We start from the raw sequence: 22,754 nt of genomic DNA, 5'->3' as shown, positions 1-22,754 counted from the left end.
GCTGTACATACATATCCCTAAGGGCGTCTGCGTGTTGTTTGTTGAGGGTGCTTTGCCCCCGGTCGTTGGTAGGAAAGATAACCATTTCGGCGAAAGTACCGGCGAAAGTTTCGCCGAAGCCAGAACGTCACCAACTGAACTTTCGCCGACTGCCACTCTTCACCATCCTTGTACGACATGGCCTCAGGCGTGTCCTCTAGTCTCCGACCATACCGCTCGTCAAGACGGCCTCAGCCGTGCGAAGAATGCCGTAGGCGCAAACTGCGCTGCCAGGCCGAGACGGGATTGCCCTGCCGCCGGTGCGCGCAGGATGGCATTCCTTGCACCTTCCAGAGCCCAAGGTCTCGGCGCACTGCGCATTCGACGTCTCTACCCGTGAGCAGTTGTCTTGGGAGCCCTTTGGCGCAGTCGGTCATGTCGGCTGGCCATGTCCCGCAGGAACACCAATCACGTGCATCCAGCGGAGACGCAGACCTGTCCATTGCGCTCGACCAGTCTTCCCAACAGTTGCCGGAAACGAGACTGGCGACGCAGTTCGCTCAGAGCATTGATAACATACAAGGGCATTCTGCGCAGCTCTTCGGGGCCTCTTCTGAAGCAGATCCTTGGCTCTTGAGACACTGCCAGTTTGATGAGTTCGGCATGCAGAATTTCCATAAACAGCACTTCCGCAATGCTGGCGGCGTCCCTATTGCTGGCTTGATTCCGGTTCATTTCTCGATAAGCCCCGACGAGCTTCAAGAAAGCGCCAGAGCTGAGACTGGAGTTAGTACGCAGCACGATCGTGGTGCTGAACTTAGCCAGGTTGTGCCATCTGAATACGGCCCTAGGCTGGTTGCGTTGTAAGCTGTTGACCTCTCCTCAGGAGGGGCTTTAATACTAAATAATCTGGGCAGATTTTGCAGACGCGTTTTCCCGCTGCTGCCTGTAATATCTCGGTCTCAGCTGGGCATCACCCCCGAAAGCCCGTCACCAGGGCTAGATAGGCTCGAGAGTGTGCCGGTTCATTTACGTGCAGCTATATATGCTTCCGCTCTACCTTTTGCAACAGATGACAGCCACCTTTCAGTTTGGCAAGCTTACAGCAAGCCGTCCCTGGCTCGGCTATGGCGAATTGTGTACGAACTCATGCTAGAGGAAATCCACCAGCCCCATCTTTCTGTATTGCAAGCACTCCTACTCTATCTACACAAGAGCCCGACTGATGAGCCTAGCTGGGCCTTGCCGGACACGCCTTTCCTCTGGTCCCTTGTGGGCAGTACGGTTGGCCTTGCCACATCACTGGGCCTCCAACTTGAATGCGTGATGTATGGGCTGCCCAGCTGGGAAAAAAGACTTCGCAAAAGGCTTTGGTGGGCCGTGTACGCGGAAGACAAATGGCGCTCGCTTTTGATGGGCCGCCCGCCTTACATCCACCGCGACGAATGGGACGTCGACGAGCTCCAGAGCAGCGATTTTGCTCCTTTCCAGGACCACGCATACATACCTTTCCAATGGTTTGTCGAGCTGACCTTGATCGCTGCGTCGGTCCAAAGCGATCTCTAGTAGGTTCTCTTTGCATCTCGGATACCATGTTGCTGACACCGAGTAGCTCACTGACGGCCTGCCACGCGCTATCGGGCGATCTGAATGCATCAATTGAAAAGGCCAGACCGCTGCTCGATCGGCTAAGCACCTGGCGCTCCTCCTTCCCAGACCCGTCATCCTGCCCGTACGCCATGCACTTCGCATACCTCACCCTCGTCGTGTACGTCTACCGCGCCCTGCTGCGCCCGACAGTGCAGTCGTCCCGGCCACCACACATCATCGACCTGGAAGATCCGGCCCTCGACCCGACTATCCCGCTCGGTGACTTTGGCTGGGACTTCTCGGACCTGCGCGACGTGGCGCCCTTCCCGGCCGTCGATGTCTCGGACTCGACCTCCCGCGCTGCCGTCGCGGACGAGGTGTTCTTGACGGCGGAGAGCTGCGCCGCTAGGGTCATCTCCTCGGTTCGTGGCTTGTCGTTCGCCGACGTTGATGGCTTCTGGCCCGCTTGTACGCGCTCCTGCTTTCCAACCCCACTCTACCTTCATTCAGCGTCTAACACCCCATTTCCTCGCGCAGGGTCCCGCATAGGCTTCGCCGTCACGTCCAACTTCGTCTTGCTGCTTCTGGTACAAGCGCCTAGCGCGCAGCACGTCGCGAAGACGAAGCAGCTGCTCGATCTCTGGGAACGCTCTTTGTGCTCGCATGGCCGGCTGTGGCCGTTGGTGCGGCTGGGGCTGGCGAGGCTGCATGCTTTTACTTCGAGGGGGTTGGCGAGGAGTTTTTTCCTCGTGGCGCATGGGGGGGAGGTGGGGAGGAGCGCGTAGTATGTGGTTTTATGTATTGAGGATACAGAATTAAAAGCTATCAGTGCTTTTTATTAAACTGGCTCTTTGTCGCGTCAGTAGTTAGAGCTTTTTTAAGCAAACTTTTGACTCGGTTCGCGCACTTTTCATCATATGATTTGAGAACTTTCATCGTTTTTAAACCTACTACCTAAGCTGTGCCATCCCGAGCACTCCGGTATGCCTGTAGAACTTTCTCCATCCGCCCAAAACACAAGTCCATATATTCCTTGGGATGCGTGAAGATGATGCGGAACCAACCCACTTCCTCCCCAGCAAAGCCCAACGCGTCGGCAACGAGCAATTTCTCCGTAGTAAACAAATTCTTCAACAGGTCATGGTCGTAATCCTCGTCGGCCTTGGATACGGCCGCGCCCAAATTGACCCAGAGGAAGAAGCCGGAATTGCTACCCGGCGCGTACGTGATGCGCTGCTCCGTCAGCCAGTTTCTAGCGTAAACGTAGCTCTCGGCCAGCCTAGCCTGGTTCTGACAGATGTAGGCATCGGTGAAGCAGTCGTTCTCGAGAATCGTGGCGGCGATGGTGTCGGAGGGAGCCGGAGGGAAGCTGGCCAGACTGCAGAACCCGCATTAGTTAGTGCCTCTTAAGACGGATTCAAGATGATGGCTTGGGGAGCGGGACTTACGAGATTTGGCGGAGCGCCTCGCGCAGCTCGGGGTTGTGCTGGTCGATGACACAGCCGAGGCGCAGCCCGTTGGCTCCGAAATCCTGTTCGGGGGGCATGGGCTGGTTAGCGTCGACTTGGGATGTAGGGGTCTGTTCCAGAGGCGCGGAGAAAGGCTTACCTTGCTCATCCCCCACATGACGTGCACGAGAGAAGGGTCGATGATGTCAGCCGTGTCGATTGACAGAACAGACGTGAAGGCCGCTGCGCTCGGCGCCTCTTCGTTCTCCCACACGGAAAGCGCGTAGATCTCGTCGCTGATGAGGTGGATTCTGTGCTTTTGGCACAGCTTCATCAGAGCAATGATCACTTCTCGAGAATAGCATTGGCCTGCGATTGCGTTAGAGAGGGCCCTGTTGCTTCTCAGTGAAAGGCTTACCCAGCGGATTGTTCGGCGTGCAAAGCACGAGCGCTTTGATAGGAACGCCATCTTCGTTGGACCGGAGTAGCTTTTCCTCATACTTGGCAACCGCTTCAAAACTAAACGGGTCTGTCGTCCCAAACGCAACTCCAACCGTCCTCACCCTGTCCACACGCCTAAATCAGCAGATGTCCAGCACTATGGATCGGGGGTTGTACTTTGCCTTGGCCCAGAAGTCGCCGATGAAAGCTCCGTAGTGAGGCCGGCCAATGAGGAACCCGTCTTCTTCGTTTGCGAGCGTCAATGCTAATAGTTCGGATGCACAGGAGACTCCGACACAGGCACGGATGTGGTCGCTCTTGACTGGTAGGTAGGGATGGAAATGGCGGTTCACGAAACGTGAGATAGCTGCCCGGAGGCGTTTCGATCCATGTGAGCCGTCTCCGTACGTAAGATTGAAGCTCGACAATTCGAACTACCATAGTCAGTAACTTACGCTTTGATGCGCAAGAGGAAAAAAACATACCGACTTGTTGATGAACTCGATCAGCTCGTCGTGCATCAGTGTCTATAGGAAAAATTAGCTTGGTTGATGCGACAACAATACGATATAACGCCTACATTTTCTGCGAGCCCCAGGCTCAGGATCCCTCCAGGGTTCTCTCCCGGTCGATAGATGTCGCCTGTTACATTGTGAAAACCAGAGTGCCCGGCTTCCACGATCAACCTGCTTCCTCGAGCAGACAGGTTCGCGTGGTTGGTTTGGTGTCCCATGCTGATGTTGATTGCGGATGCTACACAAAGGCCGTGTGTTTTAAGTACTGTGATGGAATTAGATATGACAGCAGTGACTCATCATCCTTGCCCGATACCGCAGATGGCAGAACTACTCCAGGATGAATTGCGACGGGTCGGCGGGTCGCGATTCCTCAGCCTGCAGGTACCTATTCCCTAGCTTATCATCGGCCAAACCTTAGCGCGAACGCATGATGACTCGTCTATGTACTAATGAATTTTCTGTTGCTGCTGCATAAATCGTAACAAGATGAAGGGAAATGTGTGTCCAGCTTCTGCGAAAACCCTGAGAAAAGTCAGTTCCACAGCCGAAGCAATGTCTTACCCCGCACTTGATCGTGCATGTGTATGCGTAGACATTTCGCCGAATATTAAGTAGCGCGGCAATTTCGCCGAACAGACCACAACATGATGGCGGAAGCTATGAGCAGCATTAGGCTTTATCCTTTGTCTGTATAATTCCTACCCGAAGGAGTTGTTCAATGAGCATATAGAAGGCGCTGTGCATGCATCGAGTTGTGGTGAGTAAGCATTCCAGGTACTAGTCGTTGATATCATGTTGAAGCTGATATAATTCGGCGAAATTTGTATGCGCTTGCATTCATGTGTTCCATCAGAAGAAGCGGGGGTTGTGGTGAGTAAGAATTCACAGAACCCTGTACTGAAAGGCCGTCCAACCGACATCGTCTCCGGACATGAAAGCGCTCGCCGCTTACGCTTGTCGCCTGCTGCATCGCAAAGATCGAACTGTTCTTCTCTCTATCTCTTCATGCGTACTTGTTGCTGCTTTTCAATTCCCATTCAATCACAACCCGAACTGGAAGGCAACATCTTGCCCAAATCTTCATACAGCAAGAGTCTCTTAATGCGTACAGCTAACAGTATGAGGTTGGGACAGACCGGGTCTGTGGAAGACGTCGCGACGCTAGACGTCGAAATACAAAAAGCCTCGTCAGGAGAGGAAGCAAAAGAGAAGAGCAGACAAGAATCTCTTGCTATCAATCAAGGCGGGAGTTCGGAGCGTGTCTCTGAGCGCAGCATCTCCATCGATCCCACAAGTCTCTTTGATGAAGGCTACCCAGAAGGAGGCTTAGAAGCATGGCTGGTCGTGCTGGGCTCTTTCTGCGGAATGTTTGTAGCTTTTGGGATAATGTTAGTCTGAACAAAGACCTTGGAGTGCGTACAGTAGAGCTCACACTGGTACAGGAATTCTATGGGTATCTTCCAGGCCTATATCGCCGAGCACCAACTCTCCCATTATGACGAAAGCACCATTGGATGGATTTTTTCTACGTACACGTTTCTGGTCTTCTTCTGTGGCATCCAAGTTGGACCGATCTTCGACGCTTATGGACCAAAACTGCTGGTTTTGGCCGGAAACATCCTCCTCGTTGCAACTATGTTTCTCCTTGGGCTCTGTAAAGGTATGTTTTCCTCAGTATTGAGATATCTGTGACTATTTCTGACTTGGCTTCAAGAATATTATCAGTTTATCATAGTTTTTGGTATACTAGGTGGCGCCGGGACGTCTCTTCTTTACACGCCTTCTATTGCCAGCGTTGGTCATTTTTTCTCTCGGAGACGTGGGCTAGCCACCGGCATTGCTGCCGGCGGTGGCAGCATCGGCGGCATCGCCTTCTCGCTCATGCTCCAATCTCTCCTCCCCCGCCTTGGCTTCGCGTGGTCCACGCGTATACTCGGGTTTGTGTTTATCTTCCTGGGCGGCATCGCACAGCTACTCATTCACCCTCAACTTCCGCCTCGGCCCGGAGCCAGTATACTACCAGACTTTAAAATCTTCAAGGATCCAGCGTTTGCAATACTCACCGCCGGTGTATGTTTTGTAGAATGGGGACTTTTCACGCCGCTCACATACATCCCATCATTCGCATCATCTACTGGCGCCTTCGACACGGCTTTCGCATACCAGCTCATCGCTATTCTAAACGCCGGTTCGAGCATTGGTCGTTGGGGTGCTGGATACGCCTCGGATCGCATCGGCCGATTCAACTGCCTTACTATCACGCTTCTCTTATGCTTTACCATCACGATCGGGGTGTGGCTACCGGCAACACTCTTAGCGCCCTCCACTGACAATACCGCGCTTGTCTCCATCAAAGCACTTACCGTAACCTACTCACTACTGTTTGGCATCGCATCGGGCGCGAATATCTCGCTTACGCCTGTATGTGTTGGCCAACTCTGTGAAACTCGGCGATACGGCTGCTTCTACGCTACTTGTTACACCGTCGTGAGCATGTGGACACTGCCAGGCATCCCAATTGCAGGCGCTTTACTCGAAAAATCAAAAGGCCGGTACTGGAGTGTCGCCTCATTTACGGCAGCGGCGTATGCTTGTGCCGTTGTTGGTATTCTATCGGCACGGGTGTTGAAGGTCGGTTGGAAGGTTGGAGTCAAGTTTTAGACAGATGGGGCAATGAGAGTTTCATTCGAGTTCTTCGAAGATCCCTTTCATTAAAACAAGAGATCATTTTTTTTTTTTTTTTTTTTTTTTAGATTTCGTTATCCCAGTGCAACTCCGATTCGCCGAAATCCACATGGTATCATTGCATCAGGAGAATTTATGCAAAATGTGAAGGTTACCATTGAGAACACGAATTATCACGCCACAGAGCGTACTCTAGCTCTTTTGTGTCTTTCCACAAAAGCAACACCTACTCTTTGTCAACGCTGTTGATTAGCCATGATCTAAGCTTGATTTGTTTGTATTCTACTTTGCACTGTTCGAGTTACTTTGAATCACTTATATAAAACTCTGAGCTCCGCAACGCATCAAAACTCTTCTCAAGTTCTTTTTGGATAATGGGCCACAAAGAAAAACTTGCTTTGAACGAGAGCTTTCAAATAAAACACGCACAGATTACCTATCTAGGCCAAAAGCACGTCATTTTCCTGCAATGCCGACCACAAAATTAGGACGCCAAGGACTAAATCTCATGTAACACTTCGGCTACTGCGGCCGAATGGCTGCGTCTAATCTGTGACACAATTCTCGGACAGACGGGAAAATCTGATAAAAATTTTCAAGGTCCGCTTCCGGCGCAGTCAGATTATGGGTACACAAAATGGGTATAAAAACGACGAGCAGGTCGCATCTAATCAGATAAAACAAACCATCTGAGCCCCTCCAGTCACACGGTATGATGCTGCCGACGAAAGCCGAGGACAATGTCGATGTTAGCGCGAGCTCAGTGCCTCTTCCGCCCGACTATGGCCAAGACGGCAATGGCCAAGACACTGGTAAGGTAATCCAGAACAGTGAAAAGGAATACTTCGCTGACTTTATGTAAAAGTCGACACCAAACACCTCGAATTGCTCACTGCCGCTGGCATCACCGCCGCACCTGATGATCACGATCTACCATGCCTCACACTTCGTATGTGGGTGATCGGGGTTAGTTTCTGTATCTTTGGATGCGGATTGAATACACTGTACACTTTCCGATACCCGTCCATATCGATCTCGCAGTCCACAGCACAGTTCCTTGCATACCCGCTTGGAAAAGCTTGGGAACGGCTGGTGCCAGATTGGACGTTGACAATATTTGGATGGAAGCTTCGTCTTAACCCGGGACGCTTCAACTACAAGGTACGGAACAAAGACGAATGTTTGACCTAGACGCTAACAGCGTCAAGGAGAACATATTGATATTTATTCTCGCGAACGTAAGCTTCCAGACGCGTCTGAGCGCGGATGTCTTGACAGAACAGCGAATCTTCTACGGCGTCAATTGTGGATGGGGTTTCGAGATTATCATGACGCTCACCACAATGCTCTTCGGACTCGCCCTAGCAGGCCTGTTTCGATCTGTTACTGTGGATCCGCCAGAGATCCTTTGGCCTGGCGTGTTCGCAGATACGGCTCTGAACCACGCTCTTCATTTCTCCGAGAAAGTAAAGGGTGCAGTGTAAGTGCAACAACACTCGTAACCCGTTTTACACAAGAAGGATGGCTGATATTAAACACAAAGAAAAAAACTACAAATGTCCCAATTCACCTTCTTCATCATCGTGTTCTGCGCATCCTTCATCTGGTACTGGTTTCCAGATTTCCTCTTCCCGGCTCTAGGATATTTCACTTTCATCTGCTGGATAGCGCCGAAGAACGTGGTCGTGAACCAAGTCTTCGGGATGAAAAGCGGCATAGGACTGCTCCCTCTAACCTTCGACTGTAAATATTCTCGGCTGAGCAACTCTATACAAACACCGCTGACGATAAAAACAGGGAGCCAGATTGCGTACGTAAGCTCTCCACTGCTGACGCCGCCATGGGCGATTGTCAACATCCTCGCCTCTCTTGTTTTCTGGATCTTCATCGTGTCGCCCGCGCTCTACTACTCCAACACGTGGTCCTCGGGCTACCTTCCTCTGCAAAGCAACTCCGTGTACGACAACACGGCGGCAGAGTACAACGTTAGTAAGGTGATCGATAGCAGCCAAGGATTCCGCTTCGACGAGCAAAAGTACCAAGCATACTCTCCGGTGCGTATCTGCGACATCTACCTCGTATACTTGAGCTCGTAACTGACCAGTTTAGCTGTACATGCCCGTCACGTACGCGCTTAACACTTTCGGCCTAGGATTCGCGACCATCCCCGCCTTGGTGATATGGCTATGTCTCGAGAAAAAGACGGAGATGGTACAGGCACTTAAAAGCATCAGGAAGAAGCCGCGAGGCGGTGACTCCGGATCGAACGCGGCGCCGTCATGGTGGTATTTAGTGTGCGCAGTCGTGTCGCTAGCACTTGCCATATTTGCGTGTGAATACTGGCCTGTACAACTCCGCTGGTATGGCGTAATATTTGCATTCGCCATATCTCTTGTCCTCTACGTCCCGGTAAGCAGCCCCGTGTCCAGCGTTTTTATGTATACGGCCATGCAACCTAACACCAACGCGCAGCTCACCCTGATTTACGCAACCGCAAACACCAAGATCAGCATCGACGTGTTCTGCCGAATTATCGCAGGCTACGTCTTTGAAGGCCAAGTGCTCGCAAACCTCTGGTTCTTCAACCTCGGGTACATCAGCAACATCTGTGGGCTGCAGTTTGCGCAAAACCTCAAGCTCGGGCTATACTCCAACGTATGTTTTCCCCTTACAACAACTTAAACTTCAAAACCACTCTGTACTTACGACGCCCAGGTACCGGCGCGAGAAATGTTCCTTGTGCAATGCGTCGGTCTCGTGCTCTCGACGCTTGGCCAGGTCGGCGTCGTCAACTGGGTCTTCAACCACATCCCCAACATCTGCTCCTCGTCTGCGCCGAACGGCTTCTCCTGCCCATTCTCCCGCACGCACTTCAACACCAGCATCATCTGGGGCGCTATAGGGCCTCGGCGCTTCTTTTCGTCCGGCTCGACCTATCATCCGCTGCTTTACTTTTTTATCTTGGGCGCCATACTGCCTGTGGTCGTAGGGGCTCTTAAGAAGAGGAGTCCGCAAGGCATATGGCGCCATGTTCATGTCCCCCTCTTCCTTGGTGGCCTAGGCTACATTCCTCCCGCATCGGGCACTAACTATGGCAGCTGGGCTATCGTTGGTCTGCTGGTGGGGTTCGGCGTCAAGAGAAAGGCGCCGCAGTGGTGGCAGCGCTACAATTTCGTCTTGAGCTCCGGGCTTGATTGTGCTGTTGCCATTGCTGGTGTCGTCATCTTTTTTGCCGTTTTTTATACCGGTGCTTCTGATCGTTTCAGTTGGTGGGGAACTCAGGTTCATCAGGTATGTTTCTTCAAATCATTGACTTATTGTTTGTAGCTGCTAACTCCTGTTTAGAATACTTGTGACTGGGATTCTTGTTCATATCTTTCCCTTAAAGAAGGCGAGAAATTTGGACTGTAGACAATGACTATTTTGCCACTGAACTGCGCGCGACGGCGAAAACAAGGATTGTCCGCTCCCTACTTATAAGCCTTCCGAGGCAAGCAAAATGTTAGAAGGTATAGATATAGATAGCTTATTTACCTGCCTAATCGGGTAACACCTATATAGAGAATAATACCTTCACATTCTCGTTCAACATTTATTCTACCACTCTATATTATAACAAGTGTTAGTGTTGAGAATATTCAGCCGTTTGCATTCCGCATGGCGAAGGATAATTTAACCGCCCTAAATAGATATTTTGACCGCTCCACGTAACATATAGTTTAGTAGCCATGCGCTAGTTTTTTTTTTTTTTTTTTTTTTTTTTTATATATATTTTAGCTTCCTCTATAATAACCTTCGTATAAGTCTGACTCTTATACCCTTGTATTAAACTTCCTAGACTTATAGATCTTCGATAAATTTATATCTAGCTTATATTTATCTTTAGTTATAAGGAGAAGGCGGAGAATCGAAGTTACTTCTTGTGTAACGACGGAAGATCTTTAGTAAAGGGGCGATTAAATTATCCTTCGCCATTCCGCATATACTTAACTTAATCTCGGCATGTCTTTTTTTGCACAAAATTACTTAAGAATATTCCCTATGTTAGTATATTACTATATATAGCTTCACAGCTTGGAGCTCTTACTCCTGTTTAATCAAGTCTTGTTCGATCGGTCTCCATGGTGGTACTTTATAGTAGGTATCACGTGGCAACTCATTCCGCCCTGAGTTAAACCCGATTAGGGTCGAAATGGGGCTTCGCTTATCCTTATCTACCCCTCTTACCAACATCATGCGCTTTATAACGTCTACACAAAACCGTCCGGTTCCGTCCAACCATCGTTAGGCTGTAAATTCCAGTCCAATCAGAGGACTGGATGTGGTTACGGACCGTCAGTTCAGCTGTGCCAACTTGGTGATGCTGTGCTCTGGTGGTACTTCCACGCTCGTCTACAGACAAGCGTGGAAGTCCAAAAGAGCGGCTAGTCACCTGGCGAATGAGCCTCGCTCGCTCATTAGATCTTTCCCACCAGCTCCCTGGAAGAATCTCTGTACACAACAGAAAGTAGAACAGGCAACCGGCCAGACTCCTCTAACGACGTCGGTACAGCTGCAGGGCATCAAGGACAACAAAGATCCGAAAAGAGTTGTTCACAGCGCCAAAAAGACCAAAACAGGCATAGAAAAGCAGCCCGCATCTTTTGAACGGACAACCAATAAAGTTCCTCCAACGACGTCGGTACAACCACAGGGCCCCAAGAAAGGCAACAAAGGTTTGAAAATAACTGCCCGCAACTTCAAATGGGCCGCAAAAGGCGTAGGAAGACGACTCGCATCTATCAAACCTACCAAACTCAAAATCAGCGAGACAGCGGTTACTCATGAAGTAAGGTCCGAGCTGCTCTGCTCATTCAATTGGGCGAGGGATACTTTTTCGATCTACGTGCCTGGTCAGTTAATGCTCAATTGATGATCTGCTATCCTTCACAACCTCCCTTAGTGCTCGTTTCCAGATTTGTGTTAGCTATGCTATACTAATAGCATTACAGGAAGCCCCCCAGAATGGACACCGCCTACTTTGCCGTTCTGTCTTTCGGAAGACAGGGGATTTTATTTCAGTGACGAAAACGTTGCAAGAGTACCGTCTTGCCCTTATACTCCCTTCTTCAAAGCACTTCAAGTCATGCGTCCTTCATACAAACTCGACGACGTCGATATCATCACAAATCGGGGCGCCTTTCGGAAATTATTCCAATTTGCAGCAAATAAAATCAAAAGTAGCTTCTGCATCGACTTTATTCTCGTCCACAACACGCTACTGATGTCTCGCCGATTGCGTAACGGAAGAGAATACCGAAAAAATGCGAAAGATCCAGGCTGGGGACATACATTTGAAAAAGAGTGTACTTCGCCGAAGTCTGGATTGCAGGAGAGTTCCAGCCACCACCGCGCCATTCGATATAATTTGGGTGACTTGAGCTGTGTCGTTCAGTCTGAGATTGATGCTTTCTATGATAGCCGTCAATCACAAGAGCCAGAACATACTGTAGGATCGTTCGAAGACGAGGAGGCAATTTCTACTCTCGCAAATGCTGGCTTCTCAACAACACCCCAACATAGTATAGACGATGCACCCGGTAAAAAGGTTTCCCGAAAAGTTTCATCTGTTAAAGCGGCATCGCCACCAACTGAAAGCAGAGCACCCGGTGGATTGGCTGTCCACAAAATTGGATCCGTGACACCGGCATCGCAGCTAGCTGAAATCAAAACACGACCGCAACAAATTAGACCGGGCGAGGTCATACCACAGCTGTGGTTTGGTCGTACGCCCCAACTAATCATGGGTATCCGCAAAAACTCCAAGGGCGTTTTCAAGAAAGTTAACATTCGGGATTTTACTCCGTCTTTTCAGGAATGGGAAACGAAAAACCAGGACGCACTGCGTAAGCTCACCACCCTATTACGACGGTTAAAGACGATTGCGAAAGCGGCACAAGGGCGCGTATGCGTTGCCATCCTTGACAAAAGCATAAAGCCCGCGCGGCTCGTGATCCACACCAGTACTAGGAAAATAATTGTGCCTCAGGAATTCCTGAGCGAGTTCTGGGGTCTATGAAAATTGGTCTGGATGCCTTATTTTCGTTGCGGTCTTCCTTAGCGAGAGCTTTCGACCTTCAGTCGTACTGTCTGCTCTTCCGGAGCCGCTGCGGTTCATTCTCCTGCGCGGTAAACGCGATATGTCCGACGTCGGCTTCCGTATGAACGTCTGCAATCATGACCTTGACATTCCGCAATAGATGGGTACGCTCTAAGCCATCCAAATGGGATCCTCCATCCATGGCGGCAATATATGGGTTGTCGCGCGCGAGCGACGAGGCGTAGCCGAGGATATCAGGAGCGAGGATGATGGCTTTGAGGTAGAGAGAGATGGAAGCTGCAATGACCAGGACAAAGGAGACGGCGATGAGGAGGACAACCCACGTCCAGTGGCAAACATACTTCTGGCCGTCTTCCAGAGTGACTAGTGCGCTGGTCGTGTTGAACACGAGCCATTGGGAGTCCCCAGTTGTTCCACCAGTACTGGCGTTGTCGTAAAATCCCAGGTCGCGGTCCAAGTCGCCCATAACGTATTGTACGCCATACGTCGACTGCCAAAATGTGTTGATAGCGACTTCTAGGCGCTGTGACAGAACGTCCCTTGGAACCTCAGTGAGGTTTACGTATGTGATTTTCTGGCCCTGCGGTCCCTGCCATTCAAAATTGGTGTTTGGATCGACCAACCATTGCTCGAATATCGAACTGCCCGACACCCAGTCCGACTGGTCTCTCGTAAAAGCCTTTGAAATATCCAACAAGGTGTTTCCTAGGAAGGGTGTAAAATAGTAATCTCTGTAGCAGCGGTCGACTTCCACCAGGCGCATAGAGTCAGCTCGACAGGTTTTACCTTGGCAATCAATGATTGTCTCATATTCTTGTGCGCTTATTGAGCAGTTGTTTATTGACAATTCGGAACCCTTCACCCCTTTATCGCCCAAGGCTGCCAAGGATGCCAGAGTAAAATTTGCTTTAAACCCTGTAATGGACGGTTTGCCATATCTCGGGGGGTCTTCAGCTGAAGGTTGGCAATCTCGAACAAATGGCTCGAGATAAAATTGAAGGCTTTGGCTTGCGGCCTGGGCCCAGATGGCGTTATCCGCATAGTACAGCCTGTTTTCGCCGCTAGAGCAGCTTACCGTCCATCGATGAGAAAGTGTAGTAAAGTTGTATTTCCCCTTCTCGGGAAGCCCGGCCACGGGGACACCAAGTAGCGATGAGTAAGTGATCGGAGAGGAATGGTTCACACTTCGCCAGAGTTTGGAATCAGTATCAGATGAATCCAAGAGCGTATAGCTGGGTATCTTGACGTTGCCCCAAATGTCCATTCCAAGATCCTCTGATGGCCTTGATGCTTTTGTTGTTAGGATGGATGATGTAAAAAGGGCATTGAACGGAGTTAGCTCGAAGCTACTGCCTGTTCCGCTTCCCATCCAGGAGAATTTACTTGCTTCGATAGGTAGATATTTTAGAGTCGTGTTATAGTTTGTCATGTGAGTCGTTGTACTGAGGAGACGGAGAGCTGACTGGCCTCCAATCGGGGATAGACACCAAAGGATTATGACGACGAATCCTAGGAGGTCCAGCCTTTGCAGGGATACCTGTCTCTCGATGGCTGCGAACAGAGATTGGCAACCGATCAACTGCTCTAAGGTCTTTAGGCAGTAAGTAAGGCGTCATTTGTGAGCTGCTAGGAAATTGGGGAGCTTACTCCTAAGAGAACGCCGCGCTCAGCTCGATATAAGCCATATGTTCTGAAGAACTTCCCCATCAAAGCCGCGAAAACAATCGGAAATATAGTAGGCGACACCAAAAGAGCCTTCTGAACCTTCGATCCAAACGAAGACGTCCGCTTCTGGTCGAGAGTGCAAGCAATAATAGCAAGCACTATGTTTTAGAAACTTAGCTTTATATAACAGATCAAGAACGAGGAGATAAATACCAACAAAAAGCAATGGAAGAATAGAAAGCAGAATGTCGAAGACCAGAACGACCCATCGGCTAGCAGTCCATCTGCCGAGGCTTGCTTCTCGTACTGGTTCACTTTCTCTTCTCACAAGTACTTCATCTTGCCTTTTCACCGGACTGGTGGAACGTTCTTGAGCGACCAACGGCGTAGAAGGGTTGGAGACGGAGGGCATCTTTATTCTGATACTATAGAAAGTCAGACTCTCATGAGCCTTAAAAGATAGTAATTTAATCAAGCGGCTGGGGGAAAGAGCTTGGAAATATATGTTACTTTTGAAGGGGGCTGAGCTTTTGGTACTTCACGTTACACCGCACTCCTAAAAATAGATGGAGCGGCTGCCTTGAGTTCGTACATATACACTAACCGCAACGGTAACCACTCCGTAGCTATTGGCCCATCATAACCATATACCGTACTTTGGGGGCCAAAAAAGCGATAGCTATCGAACAGAGTTTCAATAAGCAGTGGAATTTACCCGGCGTCTAGGATTTTCCCCAGGTTTGCAGGGTCCCTCACCAATCACAGCACTGACGTTTTGCGAGAAAGATAGAGGTAACTTTAGAATAGTTATGTACCAGGTGATGGAAGATGCTTATACAGAATTGGGTAGAGGATTTGCTATTTGTAGATTATTTTTTTCGTCTGTACTACGTAGCTCTGAGCTTTAGGTCCCGATAAAACACTGCATGATTATCGTTCTGCTTGGACACGGAGCTACGCTCCATTTTGACTTGCCTTATCCAAGCGAGCACAGGAGTGCTCTGCTTCTTTGTCCTCGCTGTGGAAATACTATTTTCTCGTCGCTTATTTTGAAAATAATCGAATGCATACATACTGCACATATGTTCGGCTCTGCCAAATTGAGAGCTGGAAGCAGCAACAAAGTGCCAATTTCAATCTCGCCAATTCAAAATAAAGCCTCTACATCACCAATAAAACTACGCTTGACGAACCAAGAACCTTAGCGGCAAAGGCGGCGAAATCAATATAAAAGAATCGACCTGCCCTGCAGCAAACCCATTCACGGCATCACTGTCCGCAACCGCAAGGTCAAACCCCGGCACCACGCGCGAAACCACCATGCGCAGCTCCATAAGCGCCAACCGCTTTCCGGCACAGTTGAACGCGCCTGCCACAACCAGTCAGTCAGCCACAAAATACCGCTACAAGCACGCACACTCCAGCAAGCCCGTTACTCACCTCGCGAAAACGGCATAAATGCCGCCGTCTCGGCCCCCGTCCCCGCCTCGTTCCACCGCTCGGGCACAAACTCGCCCGCCCGCTCAAAGTACCGCTCGTCCCGCTGCAGCGTATACGCCGGAACGCCCACGATCGTGTCGCCAGGGATGTGGACTTCATCAACCCTCAAACCCTCCGGAGGTGTGACGCGGGGTAGGCCCCCTGGTGCGGGAGGGTTTAAGCGCAGGGCCTCATTGATGACAGCATCGAGGTAAGCGATTTGTTTCGTTTTCGCGTAGCCCCATTCATTGTCGCCGTGGGGAAAGGCGGCGTCGAGCTGGCGCTGCAGTTTTTTGAACACGCGGGGGGTGGTCGCGAGGTAGTAGAGCGTGGTTGCGAGGGCTGCGGCTGTGGTGTCGCTGCTGCGTGTTAGCCTCGTACTGGATATGGTGGATGGGGGTAGAAGATACTGACCTTCCTGCGATGATGATGAGGCGCGCGTCTTCGTGCAGGGCGCCTTTCCCAGGCGGGGCGGACTGGTCGCCTTCGTATCTGGCTTTTAGGAGCCAGGAAATTAGGTCGCTAGGGTTTTCGGCCCTGTTAAGTGTCTGGAAAGAGACACGAATTAGCAAGTTATGTTCACTGAGCTAAGTCTCAGCAGTCAAGGCCTTACCCGCTCTTTCTCGTCGACCTGAGCAGAACAGTAGTCCATGAACTCGGTGTAACCACCCATCGCGCCGGGAATGGCACCAAGCATAGCGAGCAACCAAGGCACGGGAGTGAGCAAGCCGATTGCGGTAATGGAGTCGTGGATTCCTTTAATAGCGGGATGTTCGTTGCCCGTGTCGAGGGTGTGGAAATCCTTTCCAAGACCAACGTCGCCCATGACGTCGAAGGAAAAGAACATTGCCCACTTCGTTGCATCCACTGGCTTGCCCTGCTTGGCCCTCAGTTGCGATATCAGCGCGTCAGTCTTTGCTTTGACGCGAGGTTCGTAGTTCAGTAATGCTGGCTTCCGGGTCAGTTCTCAGTGAGGCGGATAACTCTTCAGTGTCATTTACCCTTGGAGCTGAACGAGCGGTCCCAGGCACGTCTCCTGCGCCTGTGCACTTCCATGTCCCTTGTAGAATTGATAGAAACTTCAGTGACGTCGGTGGAAACTTGGCTATACCAAGGGGATTTCTGGCAGCGGGAGGGCGGACCGTAGATGAGCGGGATAGCAGAAGCTCTGTTGATGGAGATTTCCCGCGGGCCTGGTAAGTGAGTCAGCTCCTATAATGTCGAATGCACAACGACATTCGTCGTACATACCAACCCGAACAAAATCCCCATGTTGTCGATGCAGCTCTTGCACTTCCACGTAAAGCTGCTTCCGCTTCGAAGCCAACCTCATGGCATAGAACCGCGACAGCCTCGCAAGGATCGGTCCAGGGAACCGCCGTAGTTGGTGGGAAAAGAGCCGGTACAGAGAAATGCTCGTGAGCACGCCTGCGTTGAAGGATATGCCCGCAACCGCTGCCCTCTTGCCGGATTCATACACGTCGAAGCCAGCGACGGTGACATAAGCATAGGTAAGTAACACCACGGCAGAATAAAAGCACCCAATGAGGCGCCATCCTTGGTTGTCCATTTCGAAAGGGATGCAGCCCAGATGGAAGCATACACCTAGACACCAAGCCGTGCTCGCCATGGGCGCCAGTCCTGTGGACAAGGCGCGTCGAAAGATCTCAAGTGACAGCCGCTCCATTATTAAACAAGCCAGTCGTAAAGCAAACGTACAAAGCAGAACAAAGGTTTTGCGAGGAAACTAGTCCTTGAAGGATGATCTAGCCCTTGAAGTACGCTTTTTAAGTGACGGTGCCCCCACGCGGCACAAACACCGTTTCAGTGATTGGCCGCGGGTGTTGTACTCTCCGGCTGACTGTGCTGCAAGTGCAAGCATTGTCACCACATGATTTCATCCATGACTGACCAATCGGAGCTCACGTGCGCTTGTTAACTGACGTAACCTAAAGCTGGAATCCGGGTCATTTTAATCGAGCTTAGATCGTCTCCCAAGGAATAGGAACCAAAAACAAAATAATCTATATATGAGAATCCCCAAAGACACGAAAATAACAGATCCCACTACTAAGTCGAAGCCCGAACCTCATCTGACTCACTCTCCTTAGCCGCCTCAGAAGGCGGATCATGGAACCGAACACGTCGGAGCAAACGCTTTGGATCCTTAATCTCGGTCCTGGAATGGAGGAAGCGGCTGTTGTCCATCAGCAGGACGACGTTCTCGCTAAATACCTCGTCAGGGAGGCGGAAGCCAATGGCTTGAGGGGATTCCAGGAGGCGTTTTAGCTCGTAGACAGCTTCGTTCGCAGCCGGACTATCACTGGGCGGATCAGCGAGGATATCAGCACGGAACCTCAGCCTGAAGCGGCCAGTAGCGGGATCCACATCAACAATCTTGCCCCTATTCGTCTTGCGGCCCTTGTAGAACTCGGGCGGGACATTGAGCTCGAACTCGGTGTTTAAAAGCGCGTCTACGGACGCGGACGACAGGCGCGAAAGCAGCGTTTCGGCGGGCAGGAGGCGGAAAACGCCGCCGCCGAGCTTGTCGGGGTGCAGCACGTGCAGCCCGAAGTATTTCTGCGGCGTAGGCTCGAAGGCCCCGTCCGTGTGCCAGGCGAATTCGCCTAGGCTGTGCGAGATGCTGTGTGCGGCGGCGTTGGTTTTGGCGCTGTAGACGCCCGTGGGCTTGTATGTGACGTCCCACTGGGATCGAGGTTAACTCTGTGCTATATTCGTGTGCTCGATGTGTGTGTGTGTGTGTGTGTGTGTGTGTGTGTGTGTGAACTTACCAGCGCGCCCTGCGTCCCAGAGTGCGTGTCCGGAACGCAGCCCATCGCCTGCACCAACTCGAGCATGAACGCGCTGTGCGGGTCCTTGAAGCCGAGTTTAATAGCTACGAGGCCCTGCTCCTGTAGGGCGTGGTCGAATGTCGCCGTCATGGAGAGCCCGAGCGCGCGGGAAGGAACTTTGAACCACGAGCCTAGCGGGAGCTGGAACACTGTGTCGTCCTGTGGCTGGGACACCGCGGTGGTGGATTTGGGCTCCGGCTGCACGAACGGCATGCGCTGCACGAGCGTGCGCAGAAAGTGGTAATCGGGCGGGGGGAGGTCACCAAGGTGCCGGGGACTGCTGCTGCTGGACTCGATGGCCGCGGAGGATCGGGGCGGTTGGGTCGATATGCACCGCGCGGTCTGGGCTGCTGCGGCTTTGGGGAGTCGTTTTGGGTGGTTAATGGCTTTTGTGAAATGGACGCTGTTGGTTGCGAGGCGGTGCTTCGCGGCTAGGAAGGCTTCTGAAATGGATGCCATCTGGATGGTGTTCAGAGATTTTTGAGCGGAAGCTGTGTTTGGTCTAACACTGAAGTTGTAGTTGGCGTCTGAAGTGAGCTCGAGGGTAATGAGACCTAGGCCAATTTATATGCTCTTTCCTCTGTCCCGTAACCTCAGGGGTGCCGCTACAGACGGCTTCTCACCTTGTCCATGAAAAAGGTTCTGGCCTTGCTATCACGGAAATTCATTGTGCCAAGTCGGATACCGGTATAGATGCCTGCAGGACGATGTGGCCTCGAAGAAGGAGACTGCTTGGCGTAGCGGGTTGAGGTTGGGTTTATATGCACCCTGTTGCCGGCAGACCCATTTATCGTGTGGAATCGTGGTATTATCGTAATTGGAACCTCGTTGTATTTGCGCTCGAGTTCTGGCATGTGATGGTGGTAGAAGCCCGTCGATACGGCCGCAGGTTCCGAGTTGTTGAGCTGCACACCCTCTTGGCTTTATAGATTCTTGGCTTCACGGTGCACGTCGCACCTGCGGATGTTTGTGGTGGTGCACGAACGGGACCAGACTTACCGAACGTAAGTGTTAGACAAAGGCGGCCCTGCGCGTTTGTTGCGTAGGTTTTAGTGTCGTCTATGATTGACGTGATGAGGACAATGTTTAGTAGAAAGGCGTTCTCGGAGTAGTCTCTGGCAATGACGTGACAAATAATATGTGATGTGATGGGGTAGGTCGGCACTGTTGTTGCAGGTGCAAGGTGACTTAGCGTCATTGCCGCATATACTATCATGTTTAGAAGACAAGGTATTTTTTGCCCTTCGTTATACCACGGGTTACTTTTACGTAAGTTGAGGCTTTAAATAACGCGGCTGTCGACTACTCTAGTAATGCGAGATCCTGGGCTTATAAATATCAAACTGAAAGGGTGAGGCGAGAGTTTAATGCGTAGCTTTGAGTAGTAATCCAATAAAGACTCATACTATGAGAACGGTATAGTCCTGTTTATAAATAATTTCGTGTTTCTTTCATTTTCGTTTACTGCCAATTACCTAGAAGCAAACCTTAGTACCGGGATAACGGGATATTCACGGAAGCTACGGATAGATGCATACTAAACTGCGGGGCCATATTAAGAACCCTTGCCAGAATCCCCGCATGCTGGTGACAATGCCAAGGCCCCCTTAAATTACACCAAGATTCTAAGCGTGTTGTCCTGCAGCGACACGAAACATAGTCGGCAAACTTGCTTGTCAGTAAATGGCGCAAGGAATACTTCTGTGGATCTATTTTTATGTTTATCTCTTTTTCGATGTACGCTGCCGGGATGCACTTGAAAGCGTTTGCGGGGTTTATTTGCTCCGATATGTCTCTTCAGATTTGTTAGAGGTAGGATTTAAAGTAAGCTCAATAAAGTATTCGACAGCTCTGAACTGTACAACAACAGAGTAGATGATAACTAGCTAGCAGATGACTGCGAAGGACCTGTAACAGTATCTCGCTGCAATCGGCTATCTCGGAAGATAATGCAGGCTCGCTGACACTTCCGGCTTGGCACGGGTATGCGGATTCTTGTGAAAGTGGCACGCAAAGCTAAGCGAGTGCCATGTATAAGAGCGGTTGAACTCTTTGCCGGGCAGAAGTGAAGGGAGCGAATCAACTCCCCAGCGACGCTGAATGACAAACAACAATTCTACCGGGCTCCTTGTCATGTGCTTTTCAAAAGCCCATAACTACAGTAGAAAGAACATGTCTTAAAGCCCAACAGCCTAGCTGCCGTACTGTACCCTACTTAATCCCATCCAATCTTCTCATCAATATTTGTCTGAGCTGCGCTTGAGCCTTTCTTCTACCAGCAAAGATGGCCGAAGAAAAAGCATCCAGCCATGACCAGCAATTTAGAATCGCTTTACCATTGACAGCAAGTAAGTTTTTAGCGCGAACCACTTCGGCATGTCCACACGTAGCCAGCTAAGTGGGCGAAACAGACAGTCAAACCGAAGCAAATCCCCAATCCACCGGTACCGCTGCCTCGAAACCATCACCATCACGGGCCCTGAGGGTCTGGCATAGCCTGTTATGGCTTATAAAAGATCAATGGTTCCTCGTCGTGATGTTGATTCTAATCCTCATCGCATCACAAGTACAAGTCCCTGGCTCACAGCAACGAATTAAGCAAAAAATCATCGGATATTTAGCCGTCGCTCTAATCTTCTTCATCAACGGCTGCACCATCCCTTCAAGGGTTCTCCTCCAGAATATCAAACGTTGGGACTTGCACCTCTTTGTCCAAGCACAGTGTTACCTCCTCACCTCTGCAATCGCGTACGGCATTGTCAGCGCCTGCGCTACCAATCCCAAGTTCATGGATCCGGCCTTACTGATTGGAATCATCGTGTTGGGATGCCTTCCTACGACGTAAGAAAGGGCGCCGAACTCTCTCTCTTTTGATACCTCATTGATGCTTGCAGAATCTCATTCAACACGATCATGACGAGAAAGTCGAACGGAAACACCGCGTTGACGTTGACGCAGTCCACTATTGGCAACTTTCTCGGTCCGTTCATCTCGACAGCTCTGATAAGAATTTATACTTCCACCGACGCTTGGTATACGGAAATACTTCCCAAAAACATGGGTAGTTACGGTGAGACCTACCGTAAAGTCTTCGCACAGCTTGGATTTTCAGTCTTCCTTCCCCTGGTAGGTTGCCTTGCTGCAGTACATGAACATCTTCCCTCTGTCCTTCTGCCCAAATTTAAAAGCAAGTGCTGACAATTGCAGTTCGTCGGTCAAATAGTCATGAATGCATTTCCCGCCCTAACCAAAAAAGTCTTCGCCGACTGGAAAATGAGCAAGCTCAGTTCGCTGTCACTGCTCACGCTCATCTGGCAGACCTACGACGAAGCCTTCCAATCACGAGCATTCTCCACCATCAACGCTGACAACATGATATTTTTCGTGTTCATGTCTTTCGGTGTCTTCCTTCTCTGGATGGCACTGAGCATCATCTTCTCAAGGATTTGGTTATCCAAAGAAGACACAATATCCGTGGCGTTTTGTGTACCTTCAAAAACTCCTGCTATGGGTGTACCCCTGACGACAATCATGTTTGCGGGCATATCGGCCGTCGACCAGTCCAAGATACACATTCCGATGGTCATTTTTCAGGGCATACAGACGGGCTTGAGTTCCTTAATAAGCATTCCGCTTCGGATGTGGCAAGCGCATGGGAAAAATCCAGCCACTGAGGAATAAAAATTCCTAGAAGCTAGCGTTATCGAATATTATAGTCTGTCTTGTAATCAAGAATCAGCCGGTACGTTGACTACTACCGGAACCCATATTAATTCCTTATTGTTATCCTGCTATTGTCAGAAGATGGTACTCATCGAACGCTTCACTGGCCAAGTTATTCCAAGGGCTATCCAAGACCTCGTTATCGTTGCATGTGTGTTGATCTATTTTTTTTTTTTTTTTTCTTCTTGTAAGTGTATGGGTAGTGGCAGTAGACCATATTTACTAGAAGCTTTATTTACCCTGCTTCTGAACTAGTTCAACAACAATCAGTTGG

General features: G+C 50.5%; 9 protein-coding genes across 9 annotated transcripts; 5 read left to right on the top strand and 4 right to left on the bottom strand.

Annotated features, from left to right (window-relative positions):
• Positions 1-193: 193 nt before the first annotated feature.
• On the top strand, positions 194-2,376 carry K452DRAFT_317987 (uncharacterized protein). The gene is made up of 4 exons (XM_033544116.1): positions 194-842; positions 897-1,544; positions 1,592-2,037; positions 2,107-2,376. The coding sequence occupies exons 1-4, from the start codon at positions 415-417 to the stop codon at positions 2,352-2,354; spliced, it is 1,770 nt and encodes a 589-aa protein (XP_033398027.1). The 5' UTR covers positions 194-414; the 3' UTR covers positions 2,355-2,376.
• Positions 2,377-2,484: 108 nt separating this feature from the next.
• Positions 2,485-4,462, bottom strand: K452DRAFT_269886 (uncharacterized protein). The gene is made up of 7 exons (XM_033538963.1): positions 4,039-4,462; positions 3,944-3,985; positions 3,636-3,892; positions 3,436-3,581; positions 3,178-3,386; positions 3,018-3,100; positions 2,485-2,947 (listed from the first exon to the last, which is right to left on the bottom strand). Exons 1-7 carry the CDS (start codon positions 4,189-4,191, stop codon positions 2,524-2,526), a joined length of 1,314 nt encoding a protein of 437 aa, XP_033398026.1. The 5' UTR covers positions 4,192-4,462; the 3' UTR covers positions 2,485-2,523.
• Positions 4,463-5,218: 756 nt separating this feature from the next.
• Positions 5,219-6,727, top strand: K452DRAFT_248933 (uncharacterized protein). The gene is made up of 3 exons (XM_033538119.1): positions 5,219-5,364; positions 5,419-5,636; positions 5,691-6,727. The coding sequence occupies exons 1-3, from the start codon at positions 5,342-5,344 to the stop codon at positions 6,635-6,637; spliced, it is 1,188 nt and encodes a 395-aa protein (XP_033398025.1). The 5' UTR covers positions 5,219-5,341; the 3' UTR covers positions 6,638-6,727.
• Positions 6,728-7,373: 646 nt separating this feature from the next.
• Positions 7,374-10,072, top strand: K452DRAFT_332011 (uncharacterized protein; the record flags this gene model as incomplete). The annotated part of the gene is made up of 8 exons (XM_033545143.1): positions 7,374-7,473; positions 7,527-7,822; positions 7,870-8,141; positions 8,205-8,404; positions 8,459-8,715; positions 8,771-9,316; positions 9,377-9,952; positions 10,007-10,072. The coding sequence occupies 8 exons, from the start codon at positions 7,374-7,376 to the stop codon at positions 10,070-10,072; spliced, it is 2,313 nt and encodes a 770-aa protein (XP_033398024.1).
• An 815-nt stretch (positions 10,073-10,887) lies between these two features.
• On the top strand, positions 10,888-12,719 carry K452DRAFT_269880 (uncharacterized protein; the record flags this gene model as incomplete). The annotated part of the gene is made up of 3 exons (XM_033538962.1): positions 10,888-11,557; positions 11,657-12,149; positions 12,249-12,719. The coding sequence occupies exons 1-3, from the start codon at positions 11,022-11,024 to the stop codon at positions 12,717-12,719; spliced, it is 1,500 nt and encodes a 499-aa protein (XP_033398023.1). The 5' UTR covers positions 10,888-11,021.
• Positions 12,720-12,777: 58 nt separating this feature from the next.
• Positions 12,778-14,838, bottom strand: K452DRAFT_269877 (uncharacterized protein; the record flags this gene model as incomplete). Its single annotated transcript, XM_033538961.1, has 4 exons — positions 12,778-13,699; positions 13,808-14,352; positions 14,409-14,584; positions 14,640-14,838. 4 exons carry the CDS (start codon positions 14,836-14,838, stop codon positions 12,778-12,780), a joined length of 1,842 nt encoding a protein of 613 aa, XP_033398022.1.
• A 766-nt stretch (positions 14,839-15,604) lies between these two features.
• On the bottom strand, positions 15,605-17,592 carry K452DRAFT_226565 (uncharacterized protein; the record flags this gene model as incomplete). The annotated part of the gene is made up of 6 exons (XM_033536835.1): positions 15,605-15,795; positions 15,867-16,264; positions 16,320-16,453; positions 16,519-16,853; positions 16,907-17,098; positions 17,157-17,592. 6 exons carry the CDS (start codon positions 17,590-17,592, stop codon positions 15,605-15,607), a joined length of 1,686 nt encoding a protein of 561 aa, XP_033398021.1.
• A 383-nt stretch (positions 17,593-17,975) lies between these two features.
• K452DRAFT_297626 (uncharacterized protein) lies at positions 17,976-19,611 on the bottom strand (the record flags this gene model as incomplete). The annotated part of the gene is made up of 3 exons (XM_033542042.1): positions 17,976-18,611; positions 18,698-19,294; positions 19,381-19,611. The coding sequence occupies 3 exons, from the start codon at positions 19,609-19,611 to the stop codon at positions 17,976-17,978; spliced, it is 1,464 nt and encodes a 487-aa protein (XP_033398020.1).
• A 1,430-nt stretch (positions 19,612-21,041) lies between these two features.
• Positions 21,042-22,635, top strand: K452DRAFT_331993 (uncharacterized protein; the record flags this gene model as incomplete). Its single annotated transcript, XM_033545142.1, has 4 exons — positions 21,042-21,105; positions 21,169-21,598; positions 21,652-21,883; positions 21,965-22,635. 4 exons carry the CDS (start codon positions 21,042-21,044, stop codon positions 22,436-22,438), a joined length of 1,200 nt encoding a protein of 399 aa, XP_033398019.1. The 3' UTR covers positions 22,439-22,635.
• Positions 22,636-22,754: the final 119 nt, after the last annotated feature.

Source organism: Aplosporella prunicola (assembly GCF_010093885.1).
Source record: "Aplosporella prunicola CBS 121167 unplaced genomic scaffold K452scaffold_11, whole genome shotgun sequence".
Taxonomy (NCBI): domain Eukaryota; kingdom Fungi; phylum Ascomycota; class Dothideomycetes; order Botryosphaeriales; family Aplosporellaceae; genus Aplosporella; species Aplosporella prunicola.
Note: the sequence above shows the minus strand (reverse complement) of the source record. Positions and strands in the feature narration are given on the sequence as shown.

Excerpts from the sequence above, each read along its gene's own strand:
- K452DRAFT_317987 (XM_033544116.1), top strand. The coding sequence starts at position 415 with ATGTCGGCTGGCCATGTCCCGCAGGAACACCAATCACGTGCATCCAGC. Across the intron at positions 1,545-1,591 it reads TCGGTCCAAAGCGATCTCTA|CTCACTGACGGCCTGCCACG; the intron begins GTAGGTTCTCTT and ends GACACCGAGTAG. Across the intron at positions 2,038-2,106 it reads TGATGGCTTCTGGCCCGCTT|GGTCCCGCATAGGCTTCGCC; the intron begins GTACGCGCTCCT and ends TTCCTCGCGCAG.
- K452DRAFT_269886 (XM_033538963.1), bottom strand. The coding sequence starts at position 4,191 with ATGGGACACCAAACCAACCACGCGAACCTGTCTGCTCGAGGAAGCAGG. Across the intron at positions 3,582-3,635 it reads GACTTCTGGGCCAAGGCAAA|GGTGAGGACGGTTGGAGTTG; the intron begins GTACAACCCCCG and ends GCGTGTGGACAG. Across the intron at positions 3,387-3,435 it reads CACGCCGAACAATCCGCTGG|GCCAATGCTATTCTCGAGAA; the intron begins GTAAGCCTTTCA and ends ACGCAATCGCAG.
- K452DRAFT_248933 (XM_033538119.1), top strand. The coding sequence starts at position 5,342 with ATGTTTGTAGCTTTTGGGATAAT. Across the intron at positions 5,365-5,418 it reads TTTGTAGCTTTTGGGATAAT|GAATTCTATGGGTATCTTCC; the intron begins GTTAGTCTGAAC and ends ACACTGGTACAG. Across the intron at positions 5,637-5,690 it reads TCTCCTTGGGCTCTGTAAAG|AATATTATCAGTTTATCATA; the intron begins GTATGTTTTCCT and ends CTTGGCTTCAAG.